Source organism: Alosa pseudoharengus, unplaced genomic scaffold, assembly GCF_046254945.1.
Source record: "Alosa pseudoharengus isolate Yale_2024_CS ecotype anadromous, Long Island Sound unplaced genomic scaffold, YU_APseudo_1.1 YU_APseudo_1.1_scf_3, whole genome shotgun sequence".
Lineage (NCBI taxonomy): Eukaryota > Metazoa > Chordata > Actinopteri > Clupeiformes > Clupeidae > Alosa > Alosa pseudoharengus.
The window spans coordinates 34,313,113-34,335,441 of record NW_027468718.1 but is presented as its reverse complement, the minus strand read 5'-3'; the positions used below and the strand labels follow the sequence as shown (position 1 = coordinate 34,335,441).

The window sequence follows — 22,329 nt, the reverse complement described above, 5'->3', positions numbered from 1 at the left end:
TTCCTCAATCAGGTGGGAGGGACTCTTGACAAGCCCAAAGGTTTCTTATTGGACAGCACTTCATTACTTTGGAAGGTTCAGTCATTTAACCCTTTCTTCATCCACCTCTTGCCTTGGGACAAAACAGGCTCTGGGCTGTATTTTGCACACCAGCGCATGGCGTAAAACTAGTTTTTCACCCACGCAAAGTTTAATTCGGTATTTTACACGTTTATTTTTTAAACATTGCGCCCAGGGGTGTGGCAATTAACAACCTAGGGAGGGCCCTTTGTCTAAAAATCGCTATCATACACCACCTAAACCTGGTCACAAGTCAATGGCGAGTTGTTCATATGATATTTTAAGAGCGCATGTCAACAGTCATATTGGCAGGTGCACGCACCATCCTTCTATCATTCATGAACGCACACCAGCACACGTCCATGCAAAGCATTACAAATTTCACGATTACAATGTGAAACATAATTAGAATAAAGATATTACGAAATACTGTACATCTCATGATGAGTGGTTATTCACCATTATTTGGAAATTGGTAATGAAGGTTAAAAGTGATTAGGGGAGAGGCGAGAGACAAGCATGGAGCACAGCTGAAGATGCACTGTCACGAGATATAAGCAACTCCTCTGCAGGATAAATGTTGTTTTATTCAGTCATTTGAGCAATATTAGGATAAGTGTTGCTTTTTCCAGCCTATGTTTTCGATGGTAACCCATTGTCAGTCAATAGTGAAAGTAACTGCATATAACTGTCTTCGTTGACTGGCACCTTGGTGAAGTTAAATTCACTTTGCCAATGAGTTCAAATAATAGACCAGTGCAAATGCGTGAAGGCTATGCTAGGTTTTAGTAAAGCATGGTTTAAGAATGACTATTCCATACTGTCTCGCAAAGCAGCCTCCTTCAAATGTGCCGTTGAATGCCAAAATACCGATGCATTTATTTGACATATCGCGCTTTGCGCCGTTAAAGGGAATGACAGATGTCATTCTCATTGGTTTAAAATGATGTTACGCCCCAAACACACCCATGACTGATTAAAAAACCTAGGAACACCTTGTTGCGCCATGCGCTCCACGTTTGATAACGAAACCCCTCCCAATGTGAACTGGACATCCTACTAAATTTGAATAGACTTTTGACGAGTGACGATGCACTTTAGAATGTCATGATAGGGCCCTCTATCATTCCTGATCAAGTATTTATTTCCAATAAAAGGAAGTCTTATGACCAAAGTCTACCTGCCCCAGAGTGATCTAGAGAGAGTCACCCATGCCTTCATAACATCTCAACTGGACTACAGCAATGCTCTATACACTGCCATTGATCAATCACAGCTCCGCCGCCTGCAGTTGGTTCAGAACTCAGCCGCCCGACTCCTCACCTGTACAAAGAAGCGTGAACATATCACCCGGTCCTCGCAACGCTCCACTGGCTCCCCGTCTGCTACCACATGGATTTGAAACTTTTTTTTTTTTGGGCTTTATGCCTTCAATGCGATAGGATAGTGGAGAGTGACAGGAAGCGAGTGGGAGAGAGAGTCGGGGGGGGGGGCGGGAATCGAACCCAGGTCGCCAGCGTACGGTGCAGGTGCCCCAGCTAGTTGCGCCACGGCTGGGACCATTGATTTGAAACTTCTACTGACTGTTCACAAATCCCTCCATGTTCTGGCCCCCACATACTGGTCTGATCTTCTCCACCACCACCACATCCCCTCCAGAGCACTATGGTCAGCTGACCAACTGCTGTTGGAAGTGCCCAGGTCCAGGCTAAAAACCAAGGGGGACAGAGCCTTTGCAGTAGCAGCCAGTCTCTGGCACTGCCTCCCCCTCCACATCTGTGCAGCCCAGTCTTAGTATTTGTAATACCTGGTCAATAGATACAAGAGCTAATGGTTCAATTAAATCACAACTCCCATTTGCTGTCTTAACAAATGCAGTTCCCATGTACTGTATCAGTTGTGACTGTACATCTCCCAGCAGCCCCTGATCCTCTATGCTAGTGAAGAATGTGACTTAATATGACGAATATATAAGTGTCACCTTTTTTTGTAAACAGGAAGCATTCTGTGCTTCAACACATTCACACAATTTCCAATGATACTTAATTTCCCTGGGTCTCCTCTCTGTAATGCCTGTATGCCATGTGATGCTGATTGTTATGGTCACTCTGATGCTCTGCACATAATAAAAGTTAACTATGACTATATTTGACATACATGCAGTGGCCTGTCTAACAGAATGTGAATAGAAATTATTGTCAATTACCTTGCACATCCATAGTCAATGTTACAAGCATAGTTTATTATGACCGCCGCTAGCGAAGCGGTCATATAGAGATTGTCAAAGTTTTTTTTATTCTTTTTATTTTTCCCCGTCATCTACTTCCTGAAATTTTGGTCAATGATACCCGAGACACTGAAACACCGGGTCACATGAAATTTGGTGGGTATGTAGCCCCACTGGACTTTTACGGAAAAATGTAGTTTGATCCCCGGGGCCACTCCCCCCCCCCCCCCACGCTGGGCCCTCCGAAACCCCAAAAATGTTTTTCCTAAATAACTACCTGAACCGTGGCACCGAGGATGAAGAAATTTGTATGGTATGTTGGTCTCAAGGGCCCACATCAACCTAGCCCATAATCACTCATTTGTGATTTGCACCCCCCCGGTAAAAAATTAAAATGTCAATATCATTCTGCTTTAATCGCCCCTCTCTTCAGTTAAGATGTTCAGAACTGCACCAAATGTTATGTGTATGATTAACCTGACATTCTCTGGGGGTATGCCAAGTTTCGTAGAATTTCATCCATGGGGGGGGGGGGGTCTAAAAAAATTAAGTTATGTGTACATTTAGTGACTCATTGGCCTGTAGATGGTGGTGCACACATATACACACGCACACACACAGGCACGCACATACCATCAGTATCGGCAATTACAACAGGCGATACATAATTACAAATTCAGTAGGATTAAAGGAAAACCAAATATTCATCATTGTGACGGTGCTAAATGTGACCGCACATATTTAATGCCCGGACAGCACCGACTATGGACTATGCCGTCTTATACACGCGCACATACACACAAATAAATGCAGACACATTAAGCAACGTCACTCGCGTCAAGAACATGGAAATAACACTAAACACAAAGACTATTTATTACGCATAACATTTATTTCGTACAGGTTGGAGCAACTTCTGTGTAAATGTTTGCGTGTTATGTTACCAGCTGTGGTGGCATCCTCTGTTGTTTTCTGACGGTCCGGCAGCAAAGGGGTGCCGTCGGGAAACAATGACTTTTAATTGGGTTCCGGAGGGAACTGGCCACATTCAAGTGGGAAGCACCAAGGGGGGGAGCAGGGCAATCCTGATCAAGTTGCTCTGTATGTTCGTCCCTATATGTACTGCTTTGAATGTGTTTATTATGTGATGTTTATTTGAGTATGTTATTAGTTTATAGAGGAATGTTATCATTTTGTCTCAGAGTCTGTCTTGTGAATTATGTGTTAATTGTTTGTTGTGTGTTCACCTGTATTTAAGAATGGTGCTGGTCACCTGTATATATGTTCACCCTTTTTGTCAGTCTTTGTCAGTGCTAGTCTAGTCCAGTCCTGTGTGTTTGACGTGTAGGCCTAGTGACTCTGAGATAGTAAAACAGTTAACAGTTAACAACGGTTTATTCCATATCTAAGTTTTTTTTCCATAGCTATTTAGAACTATTTTTCATTTTTGCTTAGTATATTCCCCTAATCACCTGTAATTGCTTGCTGTGATTTGGTAAGCCTTAAAATTAAATTAACATTTTACACCGCATCGCTGCTGATCCTCTGACTCTTTGGCCAAAACCCAAAAAGAAGACGAAACTTAAACAGTTCCGTCACAATCATAATAATTTGGCTGCATTTCCAGTATTGGTGTCACGTAGTCGTTTGTCCACCAGATGGCGCATCGTTGCAGTGAGACCTAATTTTGTTGGAAGTTAATCTAAAGCAAGGGGGCAGGCGAACGTTCGGAGAGCGTAGACACTTTGGCGGATCTGAGGCTAAATAGTAGACCAGTTCACCTAGCCATCCCCATTGAACCCTATTCACTTTTGGCGCCACTTTGACATCAAATAACATTACAGCTGAAGTGTTTTAAAGGAACCATATGTAAGAAATGTATTTCAATTAATCATAAAATGGCCCTGATATGTCACTAGACATTAAGAAATCATGTTCATTTCAAATACTTATATCACTGACAACAGTAGTCCGGCCAGGATATTGCCATTTAAAAAGTGTAAGTTGCAGCCCTCAACTGATGTTGATGTTGTGTTTTGTCATGTAATGCTGTGTTTTGGCCTGATGCGCCACCCTCTACCTATCTACTAATCATAAAGTCAGTAGTGTTTTGGCATCCAGGTTGGCAACCTCAAATCAGTAGGGAGGGGGAGGGGATACACCGCTCTACAGTAATTTGAAAGTGATTGCAGTACCAGTTTTGGCCACAATCTTACATATGGTTGGTTCCTTTAAGCCTTTATATGAACTTTTTCTATTTTCGGAGTAATACAACATTGTGTGATTGGCGTCATAACCTCGTAACTGACTTACCGGCTGAGTAATAAACTTTTTTCCAAAATCAATGCTAAAGTGATGTAATAAGCATACAACCAGAGCGGGTGAAAGCGTCGCACAGGAGCAAAATAACCGTATTCTCTGGATAAGAACGAAAGCATCGGAGCACAACATTTCAGCGAAGTTTTGATGGATTGACAGTAGCCTAGGCCTAGCCTATCTAAAGTGGGTTGGAAAGACACTACACTTCCTACAAGGAAAAAACTAGTTTACCGCAGAGAACGTCTAATAAGGGTAGGATGATTTCAGCATGACATGTAATTCCCATTTCTTCTTGAAGCCGAAAATAAATCTGAATAAATCTAAATGTTTATCGGACATGCTTAGTTTTTACTGCAGGTAGTCTACGTTAATCTTAAGTTATATCAATAGCCTAGAGTAGGTAAAATAATGTTACCGTTAGCATTGGTTGTGTGATGGAGGCCAATTTGATTATTGATTATTTGTAGAAAACCATAAATGCGGTTATAGGCTACCAAGAAAATTGATAACAGCACTAATTGCATCTTTCGACTGTCATCTCATTTGCTTATGACCATAACCTAGGCTATTAACAGGAGCTAAGTGAGTTAGCCACAACACGTTCGCTACGTGATGGTTTTCTAATGGAAAATATATAGGCTACCTGAAAGATAACCTGTCTATGATGCATCCTAAACACCGGGCTGGGACATTTAGCTCAAAGTCTCAAAAAGCATCTGAGTTAACGTTCATTCCCAAACACCCATATAGGCTACTTCAATCCTCTATTTTCAAAGGTCATTCAAGTAAGGAAAAGCATGGCTCAAAGTAAAGTAACTACATTATTACAAATTACATAAATTCGTCAAAGTGAATAATTTGTGTCAACTCGCCGCAATGTAGATTAACGCACCCGTGATCTACATCTCCATTTAAACCAAATGTTTTAGACCGCACGTTGAGAGATGTATCCAGGGCAGGGCTGTACCTACACATATTTGTTGCACGTGCTACAAAAATCTAGCCTAGAAATCTAGACGCGCCCCTAGCGGCTAGTGGCTAGTCTAGCAACTCTCCGTTGGCTTGTGAGCTCCAGAAATCGAAACTCAATCAGGCCAATCAAATCGTGTATAGAGTCGTTAGGTGGGCTTAACATAATGATTGATGGCAGAGTTGCAACGGTTTGGCTTGAATTCCCTGCTACTTGAAAACAAATAAGATGGATGTTGCTGTTGGCGAACAGTGTGACACGAGTTAAGCTTTTATTAAGTTGGCAAACGTTTGAATTAGCCAACTAGCTCCGCTGGTGGGAAACGCATGGGACTCATAGCGCTGCCGCTGTCCTATTGCGTGCAAAGGGAATTTGAAAGACAACTGACAACTGATTATCCCGCCCCTCGGACTGAGCACTGCGAACGGTGAGTGCCCAGACCCTACATTTTAATCGAGCTCACAAGCCAACGGAGAGTTGCTAGACTAGCCCTATGTATGTAATTTATTATACAAATATGTAATTTGCTGCCGCTAGGGTGCATCTAAATTTCTAGGCTACATGAGCTTAGTTTGTAACGCAGTTGTCTACGCAAATCACACCCCTTCCGCGGCAAAATGTTGACATGTGAATACATTGAGCCAATCATGTGCTGTGTTGTGAATACATTGAGCCAATAATGTGGTGTGTTGTGAAGACATCGTGCCAATCATGTGTTGTGATCTCATCGCTGGAGCAAGATTGTTGTCGTGAAGCCTTGCGCATGCGCATTTCTGCCGAAATGGATGCCCGATGAGTGCCCAAAAAGCGTTGCAATATGGCCGCAGAGTGGAGGGACTTTGCTTAAACATCATGTATTTATTCAAAGATTTTTGGTTTCACTCTTCATCATTATTAGTACAGCCTCCCTCACACTTGCACAATGTGGTACAGCAAAGTCCAGCTCGGTGGCCTTACAGGCAACCACACAGCCACAGTTGAGAAGGAGTGAGCATCCCTTGCTGGCATCTTCCAGATCTGTCCAATATGGCACCCAGTGTATTTTTTTTGTGTTATTTGACTAAAATGTAATATTGATCCTTAACACGCTACTCGACCAAGGGAAAAAAGGTTCTGGGAGGGTGTTTGGCTCGGGGTCATGGTGCAAAGGACCCTAGGGTGAAATTACTCTGAACCATCGCTTTAAAGGTTTTATAACAATGCTACAAATGTTTTGGCAAGTGCTACAAATCTATTCAACTTCGCAGCGCCAGTAGGCTACTTTGTGTGCGGCCCGCAAACACACATTCCAAACAAGCATACACAAAAGTTTCAAGAGTGGGGAATGGAGTAGAAGATGGAGACAAATTCATTAATATGATTTATTTTCGCGGAATGGATGTACAGGACTGAGAGGCGGTCATATTTTGTACCGCTATGCGGTACATCTAGTTAACTGTGAATCGCTAAAAAGGTGCCTAGCAAAGTGCTAAAAACTCAATAGCAATAGCATGAACATTTTAGTAATATCCATTTATTTCAGCCAAACTCCACATCCAACAGTCATTATTACATCATTTGCTCCATTAGTTCTGGAAAATCACTAGTCAAGTCAAGTCAGTTTTATTTGTATAGCACATTTAACATGCACAGAGTGCAACCCAAAGCGCTCCACATATAAGACATTGACACATAGACTAACAAACACAATAGATGCCGGACAGAGCGGCGTAGTTGCCAGCGTAAGCCTACCCGTGACACCAAGACATACAAGACAGACAACAAACAAATTAATAAATAAAATAAATAAAAATTAAAAATAAAATTAGTCCAATTTCCAACCGGCTGAAAATGTCCAAGGGCAATGATGACTCGCGTGAAACTGCGCACAGCTGTGTCTCCACAACCGATGCAACGCCAACAAAGTTCTTTACACTCACTGGCAGTCTGGAGATAACGTTAACGTTAGGCCTTGTTAGTGTGGAGATCACTGGAAGCATAACAGTCCGAAGTCGTGGGCGATCTTGTAGATCAGCACCTCGGTGGACTTGTTGGACAGTTTGTTGGTCCATGATGCAGAGTTCTTCAACGTTAACGTTAACGTTAGTCTGCTCAATCAAGACTCCAGGCAGTTGGCATGGCAGCTCAGAAACAGGTCAGAAACAGCTCGGCGGCCTCGGCAGATCTTTCGCAGAGTAGCTCCAGCTGCTGTCCCGAGAAATCCCCTCGACCAGACAGTGAAGTGCAGCACCGGTGTTATACGACTCACAGATGGATGGGAAGGATGTCAGAGGCCCAGGGCAAAAGCTAGCACTAGCCATAGCAAGCTCCCAATGGACAAACGTTAACGACATCAGCCGACTTAGAAGCAGTAAAAAAGATAAGAGAATAACACGAAAACTATCAAAAATAACGTAAATAAAGAGAGAAAACGTTTAACTAGACAAATCAATACAAAAAATAAGCATGACATTACATAAAATTACGAACATGACATAAAAACAAACAAAAACATGATGCCAGATGGACGTGTCTCTCGCCAGCGTCCCCGTAACCTGCACTAATGCATGAGATCAGTCCACAGGCAAATGAGATTAATCAAAAGCTCCAGTAAGAACCAGCAGAGACAAAGAGGTGAATACTGTTAGCTGTGATCCACATTATCAGATGACCAGTACAGTAGAGTTCACATGAACACTCCAGTGATGTAGATCACTGATGTAGAGTTCCTGTCCCATCTCCTCCATAGCCAAGGATTATTATTATTGCCAATTACCAATGGAAGTAAAAATAAGTATAAAATGTATCAGAACCACCATTACTTCCAATCAAATAGTGGCAATATGTTTGACAAATTAACAATTGTTTCAAAATGAGAGTTTAGCACTACTGATACTGCAGCAGGTGTGTGAACTCTACCTGAGCTGCTCTACTGATACTGCAGCCTTCACTGGTAAGATCCTCAGAGATGAGTTAGTCAAAAAGTATGGAAACAGTTTCTCTGTGAAAGTGTGTGTGAAAGTGTGTAAGTGTGTGTTATTATCAGGGTCATAGAATGAGAGCTTTCCTCTGTCCCAGTCCAGCTGCACTCTGATCCTCTGGGGTTTCTGCTTCACGGTGATGGTGGAGGCTAGCTGGTATGGGGAGAGTGCTGTGTAATTAACATAAGAATGATAGGCACTCCAGACTCCACTGCGGATGGAACTCCCTCTCTTCCTCTCCCCAGACTCTGTCTTCACTCCCAGATGCCAGAGTACACAGTCTCCAACCTCCACATCCCAGCAGTGAGTCCCTGAGTTAAAGCCCTCAGAGCCCAGGACACAGTCATGCGTATCAAATCTCTCTGGGTTATCAGGAAGCTGCTGTTTCTCAACAAATCTCACACTGGTCAGATCCTCAGACAGGATGAGTTGTGGGACTGCAGTGTTGGGATCCAGAATCACAGGAGCTACAGAGAGAGAACATGAGAATTCAGTGGTGATAACTGATTATTCTACTTTGTTCACTCCTTTGAAATGGTGTGTGTGTGTGTGTGTGTGTGTGTGTGTGTGTGTGTGTGTTTTATGCCTGTAGATTTGATCATCTAATTGTCCCCCCTTTTTGTAATTACTAACTAAGTGAATGTTATTTCCTTAACAGCTCATTGGTAAAATCGCTCCATTGTGATGGTGTCATCAGCCACAGAAATGGTAGAAATCTCCCTTCTTCAGCAGCTACTAGTTTCAGGCTGCAGTGATCTGCAGATTACTACAGTTGACCTCAAGGTCTGAACTTCAGAAGTAGCTGACTGTTGGACATTTAGTATGACAGTTAAGACTCAAGTTGATGCGGAACCAAACTACCAATCTACTTACACTAACGAATGGGCCAAACAGAGTGAGAATCAACACTATTGAACTACATGTTCCGCATAGCGGTACATAATATGACTGCCGGTCAGTGCTGCATTGTGTGTGTGTGTGCATGTATGTGTTTGTTAGAGCATAAGTGTGAATGTGTGTATGTGTGTGTGTGCGTGAAGAGAAAATGTCCACAAACCGGAGTTCCCAACGTTTAACTATAAACCAATAACGTTTAGACCCTTTCAGGCGAAGTGTGTGTGTGTGTGTGTGTGTGTGTGTGTGTGTGTGTGTGTACTCACTGTATTGAACAATCTCCTGCATCTTCTCCCAGACTCTGAACTTCAGGTTGCCCAGGTGCTTTGCCACATTGATCAGAGCTCCTGAAACCCTCTCTGGATCCTGCAGTGTGCACTGGGCTCTGGAATAACATTTAGCAGTCAGTGCTGCTGTGGGTTTGGGTTCAGAACCACAGAGAAGAGAGAGAGAGGAGGCAGATCACTCACCTTTCCACTGTGCTCTTGTAGTTCTGTAAAACAGAGGGTGAAATGAGGTAGATCTTATCAGTAGGAAACGTGTGTGTGTGTTCTGACTTCAGTTCTACACTCACCAAAGTGCATCTTTTGTTTAAAATAAGCAAAACTTCACAAGTACCAACCTGTAGAAATGAGATGTCATCAGCTCCTCTATGCCTCATCTCCTCTATGGCTCTGATTGAGTCTGAAAGAGATGAGATCTCTCTGCTCATCTTCTCAATCTTCTCCTTCATCATCTGCCTCTTCTGCTCCTCTTCCTCCCTCAGTGCAACTATCCTGGCTGCCTCTTCATCTCGTAGAAACTGGTGCAGCTTCTCAAACTCCTGCTTGATCTGCCTCTCTGTGTGTTGAGTCTGGACCTGTAATACCACACATCACCACATGGTGGAGTCTCACACTTGGAATCTGTGTAAGTTAGTTATGTTGTTATCACTCTTAGAGGAGGGGGCATCACTCTTACTGTAATGTGTTGGGCAGTTTCATCACACGTTTCTTTAGCCTTTTTAAAGGTGTCCAGCTTGTTCTGTAAGCGCTGCAGTTTGACTTTCAGTTCTTCCTGGAAAAAAATTAACATACAATGTTATTCAGGATTGGTCTGGAAAACTGTGTTGAAGGTGATTGCCCATGACAGGTTAAATGATTGCAAAAGACATCTTGAGTTGAGTTTAACAAGTGTCATTTCATGTGCATATTATTCAGGCCTATTCTAGCCCTCCTGGTGTGTTTGTTTTATGTTTACTAGTTTTGTGTTCCCTTGCTGCATTACAACTTGTTATAAATCCATAGTAACCCACATATTATCATCTAATCTTGTGATAGATCTTAGTATCAACTTGTGTTCTATTGGGTAAAACCAGTTTTGAACTTCCATTTGCTATTTATGGCCTGCAGGCCTCACTGACCTGAGCTCATGCAAGTCAGAAAGACTTGCAAGATTCTATTGGGAAAAGGTTCCAGTGGGGGCTGGCATAGAAGCAAAGAGGGGGAGTGAGGGTGTGTTTGTGTGTGTTTTTTATTGTACAGAAGCACATATACAGTCCATCTGATCAATTTGTATGTGCCTAGACTCAATTTTATACACTGACCATTTTCTCACCCATTCATTTCTAATGGCCGGTCATTTTTGACCAGAAATACACATGGGTGTTCTAAAGTTAAATAAAACACTCAAATTGTTATAAAAATTATCAAAATTTGTGTGTTCAGATACCCTGTGTTAACAAAGTCAAGGAGCCTCATAGTAGTCAGAATAAGTTAACAATATTTTTGAGAGAAAAGAATTGTCAATCGGTCACATTTGACCACGAACACAAGAGGAGGGCTAGTTGCTAAGGCTACATGAAAAGACCAAACTACCAAAATCTACATATTTTATCATCACAAATTCTATCTATAGGCCTTCCATATTTGGTGTACTGACTAGACATTCGCTGTGCGGCGGTCATAATAAGTCCCGACATGGCGAACCAGACCCCGACGCGGAGGGGTCTTGTTCCGCCCTGAAGGGACTTATTTTCCCATTATTACACCTACACGGCTCTTCATAATGCTGAAGAATGCTCCATTCACTTGAATGGGCCTTCCCAACGTTCGGTGGTCTGCTAATTCTAAATAACAGACCATTGCTAAGTATAACAGACCACTGTCAAGGAAAATGGGTTTTGTGCTTCTATTTCACGTCTTTCATATCACTACGCAAGGACTGGAACTTCATTCAAAAGTGAAAGCGGACGGTTGAACAGCTGTGTTCTAAAGAATGTTTGTTTCAACTTCAGCGTGTGCTGTTGCGAACTATTTGTTTCTCAGCAAAAGCCACGATAAAACGGTAACAAATAGGCTATAGCCTAGGCTATGTAGGCTAAAGAGTCATATGTGGGGAATTTATTCTTTCGGTTTGGCAAGTAGCCGTGTAATAAGTGGGATAATGTATAGAACGCCGGTCATTATTGGGAAAATAAGTCCCGACAGGGCGAACCGGACCCCGACGCATGGCAGAGTTCTATACATTATCTCTTACATAATGACCAACGTTCTATACATTATCCCGCTTATTACACGGCTACTTGCCAAAACGAAATAATAAACTCCCCATGATATGACTTTAGCCTACATAGCCTAGCCTATTTGTTACCGTTCATCCTGGCATTTGCTGAGAAACAAATAGTTCGCAACAACACACGCTGAACTTGAATCAAACATTCTTTAAAACACAGCTGATCAACTGTCTGTTTTCACTTTTGAATGAAGTTCCAGTCCTTGCGTAGTGATATGAAATACCTGAATTAGAAGCACAAACTCCGTTGCCATTGACAGCGGCCATTATTTTTTCAGAGGTCCTTTCCTCAGAAATAATGACCGCTAGAACTTTGGGAAATCCCATTCAAGTCAATGGAGCGTTCTACTTGCCGTGTGAAGTGATACCTCCCTGAAATTACTTTTTGGAGGTTGGGATGTCTGCCTCAGCCATCACTGCACTTACCAAACTGATGTAACACTTTTCACCCCTGTATTGTTGTCTGTCATGCTGTTTCTGTCTATAAGTTTTTTCCTGTGGTGAGAGGGTAATGTGGTGAGAGGGTTATCTGTTATATGTAAAAGAGGATGTCTCCACATGTTGTAGTTCTTATGCTGCTTTGGAACCTCCGATGTGTGAAAAAGATGATCCCCTTGACAATAAAGAACCTAACTAACAATATTCAGAGCTGGGAAGCAATAACAACAGTTGTATCTCCTCAAAAGCTTCAAAGTTAATTACAGGAACTAGCCTACCCAGTGTATACCTAGAGTGTGTGTGTGTCCGCGCGCATTGATGGGTCAACTGCAGAGCAATCATTTCCTTTCATACTGCAAATCCTTGATTAACAAATACAAATACAGTACACCTCACAAATGTCTAAAAATGTTCTCTGCTTCGGCACTAAAGTATTACCACTTAGTCAAACTGTCTAAAAAACTGACTCTAAACTCAGCATTCATATATCATGATCAATCATATCAAGCTGGTGGCATTATCATAGCCTACATGTTTTAAGAGTACTGTAGCCTACTGTACATGCAACCCTATGGAAAGGAGGTCATGGAAGAAGAGCAAAGATTCAGAAGGAAGAGACAAAAATCTATATGTTGGCACAGTCTCTATTTCTCATAGTGCAACTGTTGGAACATAATATAGACATTCATGCAAACTGGCCTCTGTTGGGAATTAAGATTTTTTTGCGTAGGCTTGGTTTTATCTTCATAACTGACAAAGATGTCAATATGGGGCCGGCTCCCCAAAACGTTCTTGGGCCGGTTCCTCAAAACGTTCTTATCGCTAAGTAGCCTACTTCTTAACCTATTCCTTAACCTCTCTCTTAACGTTATGGCACGATTCCCGACAGGTTCGTACGCTAAGTATATCTTGTGTAAGTCACACTTTCGTAATGTTGGTCTGGGGCCGGTTCCCCAAAACGTTCTTATCGCTAAGTAGTTCTTAACCTATTCCTTAACCTCTCTCTTAACGTTATGGCACGATTCCCGACACGTTCGTACGCTAAGTATATCTTGTGTAAGTCACACTTTCGTAAGGTTGGTCAGGGCCCAGTTTCCCGATAACGACAGAGACACGCTCTTAAGAGGGTTTTCTACGATTCATCTTACGATCGTTCGTTTGTTTTTTCCTACTGTTTCCCGAACATGCTCGTAGCGTGAACGCGCGTGCACTTCTCTTAAGACGCTTTTAAGGGGAGCTGTCCAGTCCACGTTAATAGTTCTGAAATATCCTCCAATTTGACGCGATTTTACGGTGATGTCAGGTGACTGCATGTGACATAGGCCTACCATTTAAACTTCGGATCTACACATTAATTCACATCAATACGAAAATAGAAACACTTTGACATCTGCATGTAAGCATCCCAAGTATAGGTTATATACCACACAGACATAAATAATTATTTTAAGATTAGATTGTTGCACCATGCAATATTTTTTCGCGGTGTCACTTAAGAACACAAAGAAGTCGAGTAAGAAAGTGAGGAAATGTGTAGGCTTAGATTTTGATGCAGTACAGACTAAACCACATGTTTCTCCGCTTTTCACCTCATAGGCCTAATAAAATATAGCCTTCACTTAGCAAAGATAATGTCAAACTATTTTGGCAACGTCTCGTTTGATTGCATTTTTGTCCGCTTGTCATCACATTATTATGACCATTAAATGTAGGCTATGCTATTTTGCACGCTAAAATCTGATTAATCACAGGTAAACACAATAAAGAATGGGAACGTAAATTGGATTAGGTATTCTAAGTTGTAATTCCTCTGTAGCCTATGTCCTGTTGGTGACCTCAGTGAGAAGTACTGTTAAGACGCTCTTAGCCGGTAACGAGTAGGCCTACTCTGGAGCACACCTTTTTTTACGTTGCTTCGCCACCATATCTAACTCTCTCTCTGTTCATTGTAGATAGGTTGCTTTTTATTGAAAACAATTAACCAATGGCAATCAATACCGCATTAAACAGAAGTAACTGCAGCTGCTTGTCAATCAATTCTAATTGTAAGGTACCTTACCATTAATATAAAAGTGTATCACATAATTTTTAGAAGTCGTTAAACCCATCAAGAAGCGGCACAAGTGGCACAACGGGATAAGGAGGGTGGATGATGAGGAATAGGCCTACCCGGTTAGTCTACCTGTCACAACATATCGTGTGAACATATTACTGACAATTTGATAATTTAGTTAATATTTTATATTTTACTGATAACTTAAACTATGTTAAAATAAATGTTACTGGAATAATTTGAGGAATGTTTCATTTGCATAGAACGTGTTGTCTTTCTTAACGCCGTCATGCACCTTCGCGTGAAGTAGAAAATCGATTCCTGAGCAATCGATGCCAACTAATTCAGCACCTTCACTTGGGACAGCGCCTTTGTTACGTCGAACATAAGAGGCAGCGTGTTAAGAAGCTTCCTAAGGGACACTTCGGGGAACACACTTAGGAACATAAACATGTCTTTTGAGTCTTCTTAGCGCGCTAAGAGTGAGCGTTATCGGGGAACCGACCCATGATTATTTTTGTATTAACCTGAAATGTTGTATGATATGATACCGTATCAACCCCAATTATTAGTTCGGAATCCCACCGTGGGATAGTGGGAAACGTAATTTCGATCTCTTTGTATCTTTTGACATGTGAAGAAATTGACAATAAAGCAGACTTTGACTTTGACTAAGTCATTTAAACTTCGGATCTACACATTTATTCACATCAATACGAAAATAGAAACAATTTGACGTCTGCATGTAAGCATCCCAAGTAGGTTATATACCACACAGAGACATAAATAGTTGTAATTATTTTAAGATTAGATTGTTGCACCATGCAATAATTTTTCGCGGTGTCACTTAAGAACACGTTTGAAGATAAGAAAGAAGTCGAGTAAGAAAGAGAGGAAATGTGAAGGCTTAGATTTTGATGCAGTAGGCTACAGACTAAACCACATGTTGCTTTCTCTGCTTTTTACCTCATAGGCCTAATAAAATATTCACTTAGCAAAGATAATGTCAAATTATTCTGGCAACGTCTCGTTTCATAACTTGATTGCATTTTTGTCCGCTTTTCATCACATTATTATGACCATTTTGCACGCTAAAATCTGATTCATCACAGGTAAACACAATAAAGAATGGGAAGTTGGATTATGTATTCTAAGTTGTAATTCCTCTGTATGTCCTGTTGGGTGACCTCAGTGAGAAGTAGGCCTACTGTTAAGACGCTCTTAGCCGGTAACGAGTACTCTGGAGCACTCGTAGATCTACGAGTGTTTTCACGACGCTCTTAAGCTACGATGGTTTCGGGAAACAGTCGGCAAATCTTTAGACGTTCGTAAGAGGGACTTTACGACGCTCTTAGGCTTAAGATGCTTTCGGGGAAGTGGGCCCTGGCCTAATGGGTCGCCTATTTACGTCGTTTCAACGGCACACGAACGGTAGACCGAGAATTCTCGTCATGAAATTAAAATTCCACTGGAGCTCCAAGCGGTTGTGTACACGCAGCCTTACAACACTGTTTACAGCTCTTCGAGTCACGGTAAAATGTCATTTTTGGTACATAGCTAATTTAGATACACCTATGGTGTGGGTGCTTGCGTTTCTTTATGAATCCGCCGTCTTGGTTTGTATAGAAATGGATATTAAGTGACACATACACGCAAGACGGCGGAAATACGGGACCGACGGTAATAGGGGGAGTTCCGATATGGTTTAGGGCAGTGTTTCCCAAAGTCTGGGCCGCGACCCACGGGTGGGTCGCAGGAGAATGTATTTGGGTCGCCAGCCCAGCACAATTTATGTTGTGTTATAGGTCTAACTGATAGGCCTACCATTTGTCATTTGATACCAGGAAAGTTAACAGTTTTCTATTAGGATGTAGTTTGTTAACTACCACCGTTACGGTTTTGTCATAAAAGCTCATGAAACTGGCGCATGAAACTGGGGGACGAACGCATCGCAGAGGGGGAGCCAGAGCATGGATATCTGCCTCTGAAAATGAAACCGTTCTGTGGGGCGCCTGCCATGACCTGTACCTCGCAGTTACAAACTGCAAGGGACATGAATCCGCCTATTTGCACGAACATTAACAGAAACCAGGGGCCGGTTCCCCGATAACGCTCACTCTTAGCGCGCTAAGAAGACTCAAAAGATATATCTTTCCAAAGTTGTTTATGTTCCTAAGTGTGTTCCCCGAAGTGTCCCTTAGGAAGCTTCTTAACACGCTGCCTCTTACGTTCGACGTTACAAAGGCGCTGTCCCAAGTGAAGGTGCTGAATTAGTTGGCATCGATTGCTCAGGAATCGATTTTCTACTTCAGGCGAAGGTGCATGACGGCGTTAAGAAAGACAACACGTTCTATGCAAATAAAACATTCCTCAAATTATTCCAGTAACATTTATTTGAACATAGTTTAAGTTATCAGTAAAATATCAACTATTAACTAAATTATCAAATTGGCAGCCTAATATGTTCACACGATATGTTGTGACGGGTAGACTAACCGGGTATCCCTCGCTAATCATCCACCCTCCTTATCCCGTTGTGCCACTTGTGCCGCTTCTTGATGGGTTTAACGACTTCTAAAAATTATGTGATACACTTTTATATTAATGGTAAGGTAGCTTACAATTAGAATTGATTGGCAAGCAGCTGCAGTTACTTCTGTTTAATGCGGTATTGATTGCCATTGGTTAATGTTTTCAATAAAAAGCAACCTATCTACAATGAACAGAGAGAGAGTTAGATAGCCTAGGCCTACAGTATGGTGGGGAAGCAACGTAAAAAAAGGGTACCAAGCTTCTCGTCAGAGGAACTTGAAATTGTGCTGGACGAGGTGAGCTTGCACAAGGTGACACTGTTTTCCAGCTTTCGGAATAACTTGTGCAACAGCAACAAAAAAGAGCTATGGAGCGACATGGACTACACGGCTCCGCGGCCGGTGTTCCAGTTTAGATGGTGAGCAGGTTAACTTGTGATATTTGCATAAAATCCGTGAATATTCAACAAGACCCTGCCTACTTGTTAACAACGCTTTGCTCTGCCTCCGCCCTTCCAGTGCTGGAGATTCACATTTTCACAAGCCTACAGTGCGTGACAGAATATGAAAGATCTTGCCGAAAACATGCGGGAATCGCTATGTATAATGCATGTCTGCTTAAGCATCCACACAAAATGTTGTGCAAACAGGAAATGTGTCAAAGTAAATCAGCGAAGCTTTTGTTGGGTTTCGAACATGAGTCTCACTGAGGCAAAATGTTCTAAACAGTAAGCACTATCATCACTACGCCACAGAGAGCAACGCTTGTCATTAGTCTATTAGAGTCTACTAGCTTAGGCTACTAGCTATCCTGATGTCCATGTTAACTGGTGATAGCCTATAACATGAGCAAACTGCATGCCTTGAATAATGCAGATTAATTTTGCCTCAGTAATTTTGCATCACAAACAGTAACAAATGACCCCATCAGACGTTGCTCGTTTTTTGTGCAGAAAGCAAAAATTATGAGCCTCGAACTGCCCACTAAAATAGCAAGCTAGCAGCAATAGTCCACCCTGCTAACCAATTGCACCACTGGTTATTTTGTATCTATGCAATAGCATGGTGTTCCTATTAAATGAATGTAGGTCTATGTTGTCTTGTGACAGCTTATTTGTCAATCGATCAAGATATTCATTATAGCAAACATCTAGGCTAAGTGAATGTTTTGCAACAGGCTGCTGAATGAGCAGTAAGTAGGCTAAACTATTTTCTAATTTAGGCTAGGTGGGAATCTGAAACAGCAACATCTGTCATCAAACTCTCTCATCAAAGTTTTTTAATATATGCTACCATGATAACCATTTTGTGTCGTCAAATTAGGACCAACAAATTAAATAATATTTAACTCGGAGAAAATAAGTTTCATGCGTTCACTTCAAATCATTAGACAGCTCACTGCATAACTTCACCGAGACATGACACTAAGTTATGATAATTTTTGCACATGACGTATTTCATATTATTAACCCCCAAAACGGAATAAAGTGTTAGTGGGACATGCCAGTTTGTTGTACATCAGTTAGGTTTTGGTCTGTGAGGCAAAGATGAACCTATTTTGTTGTTTTGAGGCTTGCATATGCCCATGTTAAATTGTGATGGCACCAGTTAACATGGGCGTATATTTCTCACTTATGTTAACCTGTGTTAACTTTGACTAACAGTTCAATATATACATAGAAATCTGCCATGAATTTCAGCGGCTCGTAGTGTAGTGGTATAGACGATGTAGAAGCTAAGCCAATCAACTTTCTTGTCCATGCGTGGTTCGAATCCCAGCTAGATCGCTAGTTTTATTTTTTTCCATTCATTCAGTATGTGTCATATTTGTGGATAATGCTTAAACGGACATGTATTAGACATACACTGGTGATGTTTTCAGTGATATCCGTTATATTGTCTCACTTGCAAACACTTCTTGAAAATGTAGCCTAATATAAACCTGCTATCGGAGGCAGAGCAGGTTAAGAAGTAGGCAGGGTCTTGTAGAATATTCACTGATTTTATGCAAATATCACCAGTTAAACTGCTCACCATCTAAACTGGAACACCGGCGCCGTTTTTGATTCAATACAAGGACACGTTGGATCGCTGCCATAGGCCTAGTTGGTCGCTTACTGGACACCACCATGCTTACCCATTTATAGATCTTAGCCATTTAGAGGCAAATTCTTTGCCAGCTTTTAATTATCAAAAGTGATTGCCAATTTGAACGCTTTAATGACATTACGAAATAGCCTAGGCTTACCACCATATTAGTTCTGATACCAAATAAAGTAAACTTCATAAATAGGCCTGCATCCATTGCGAACATATTTTATTATTAGTCTTAAAATGTCCATAACATAAAATCATCGTTGAGCCACAACATCATCAACATACTGTACCATAGTTTGACTTGTACTGCGCTGCGCTGATTAAAGACTGCTGCACAGTGGCGGCGACTAGCGTCTTGAGAGCTCAAACAACGCTAAGAGAGAGCTACGAATGGTCCAGACCAACCTTACGAAAGTGTGACTTAGGCCTACAGAAGATATACTTAGCGTACGAACGTGTCGGGAATCATGCCATAACGTTAAGAGAGAGGTTAAGGAATAGGTTAAGAACTACTTAGCGATAAGAACGTTTTGGGGAACCGGCCCCAGTTCCTCAACTTTACCGATTAAAATCTAGTGACCGTGCTGTCAACTAAAGCAGACATCCATAGACCGGATAAGGATATTCAATTTGCATGTAGATAGTTTCGATTGTAGATGCAATCTTTAAAGTTAATAGCAACCTCCTCACATTCTTATTTCTGATTTAAAATGCACAACAGTGCATTATATTAGGCTACAATTTAAATAGACATTTTAAACACTATTTCTCTCGTTTTCTACCTCGCGAACTCCAAAGTGTTCCACAGTGTTATGGACCCATTTGCAACGCAACGTAGGCCTAGCCTACAGCATTTTTTTTAGAAATACAGAAACAGCTTTACTATGCTGACGAATGCGCAACATGCGAGAATTTCCCCAAACTCTCGGATGCGCATTAAAACGTATCTTTTCAGTAGTCATTTCCAACTTTTCACGCTGATGGTGCTCAAAATGCAACACTACCGTGTTCAAAGCAGGATCTATCTATCTAGATCCTATAGCAATGTATGGTTGGGGGAGGCATAGAAAAGTTGGAGAACCTGTGGCCTAAAACAGTGTTGGTGGTTGCAGGGTAGATTTGAAGTGAAATGGGTCGCGATGGGCTGTCATTTTTAAAAAGTGGGTCGCCAGAAAAAAAGTTTGGGAAACACTGGTTTAGGGTGAGGATACAGCACCCAACGGATATTCTGTGGAAGTGTGTTTCAAAGAGGTTTTTGGTGATAAAACCCATATTGCACTGTTAGTGATAATACAAGGACACATTAATTTACAAGCAGAAGTCTTACCTTACGCTCCAGTGCAGCTTCATTAATGGGACTGAAGTTGTGGTTTTTATGGAGTTTTGAGTCTCGGCACACCAGACACAATAGCTGTTTGTCCTCTTCACAGAAGAGCTTGAGTTCTGAACGGTGCTCACTGCACAATGGTTCTTCCTGTCTTCTCTTCTTTGGGAAATCTACACACAGGTTCCTGAGATGCAGGTTAAGAGGAGGCTCATCTTTGGAGGATCTTTTCCTGCAGACTGGACATTCCCTGGATCCATTGCTCTCCCAGAATGTTTTCAGACAGGCTTTACAGAAGCTGTGAGAACAGGTCAGAAGAACAGGATCATTGAAGATTTCCCAGCACACAGAACAGGACAAATCATCTTCTGAGACCAACATGGAGGACATTTTCTCTAGTCGTTTTAGTTGTTCTACACTGTTTCTACTTTCACTTTCACTGTTCTGAAAACTTGTGACAGCCTGAACCAGAATCCTGACTGAAATTAATCCCGATATGTCAACATAACTCTCCAGCAGAAATGTCCAGTCTTCTTAATTGTTGTACACAAAACACCAATAATTTAAAACTTATGGTCTACAAGAACTATCCTATCCTGTACTGCAACTGAACAGCAAAATGATCAGGTTGCTCAGGTTCACTTCCTCATTCAGGAGGGAGGGACTCTTAAGCCTAAGCAGGGGTCTCAAACTCCGGCCCGCGACCTAATGTCAAAATAATATGCAATTCGGCCCTTGAGGGTATTTTTAATTGCAACAAACAACAACACAGGTTAAAATAGACGATAGATCCAAGACGGTGACAAATCCCATTTGTAGGCTATGCTACTCTCCTCCACTAGTTGCTAGACATCCAGAGCTTCGATTCAAGCCCAAATTCGCTGCACAAAGTTTTCAGGAAATGTATTACACGCGAGAAACACAAAGACGTGCATTTGTTTGTAATGACGCGGAAGTAGGGTCCCGAATTGGGCGGGACATCCCGTATTTTGGGTGATTTTGATTTGTCCCGTCAGGGACAGCGCCACTCCCGATTTTCAATCACAGCTCATCGGCCTTGTTAACTTGTCAATAGTAGGCTACTGTAAACGCACCTGGAACAAAGTGTTCAGTGCCGCCGCAACCACGCGCATCTCGCACTGTGCGCACGGCACCAAGGGACAGAAGGGGCACCACAATTTAGCCAGAAAAGCTTTACTGCAAACTGCTTTTCACTCTTCTTAGAGAACGATTACAATGTCAAAATGCAGCAAAAGCATCTTACATAAGGATGATACTTTTTGGGTCCTCTCAGTCTCTCTATTATGCAGCAGATCTAACTTGAACGTTATGCTACTCGTTTTAATTGGGAACGAGAGGGAGAGAGGGTGGAAGTTTCCAGCTGGCTTGTGGTCATTGGTAATTGATTTCACCTTTTTAATATAAGAAACTTTTAAAAGGAAATCACGAGAACAACAAAAACAACGCGAGGAGATTGCCGAATTATCCGGTTCACACTATGCTACTGACCATTTACAATGTGAGGGCACTTTGACATAGGCTGCACGCACTGTGATTTGGACTGATAGAATATGAAGAGTGGTCAATTGTAACCTGACTCCGCCAGATGGATTTGCTCCGCATATCCATCTGGGAACTTTTCATTGAAGAACTTTTGGGAAGGGGCGGACATACTGGTTAGCTGATTGGATAAACCATCTGTCTATCACCACCTTTGTTGGTTATCGACGGGCCAAATCAACCAATTAGATGAACAAAGTATTCTTCTAATGCCGTTTAACATACAATTAAGTTAGGTAACGTGACAAACGTTAAGATGTTTTAACTTACCATTTATGAACCTAATCAACGACAATTTCCATCACGTTTTCACGGTAGGCCCTACACTTCTGAAGATAGTATA

The 22,329-nt window shown here is 41.8% G+C and overlaps 1 protein-coding gene across 1 annotated transcript; it reads right to left on the bottom strand.

Moving 5' to 3' along the window:
• Positions 1-7,069: 7,069 nt before the first annotated feature.
• On the bottom strand, positions 7,070-21,360 carry LOC143100710 (zinc-binding protein A33-like). Its single transcript, XM_076264122.1, has 6 exons — positions 20,430-21,360; positions 10,391-10,486; positions 10,053-10,289; positions 9,901-9,923; positions 9,697-9,815; positions 7,070-9,003 (listed from the first exon to the last, which is right to left on the bottom strand). The coding sequence occupies exons 1-6, from the start codon at positions 20,814-20,816 to the stop codon at positions 8,471-8,473; spliced, it is 1,395 nt and encodes a 464-aa protein (XP_076120237.1). The 5' UTR covers positions 20,817-21,360; the 3' UTR covers positions 7,070-8,470.
• Positions 21,361-22,329: the final 969 nt, after the last annotated feature.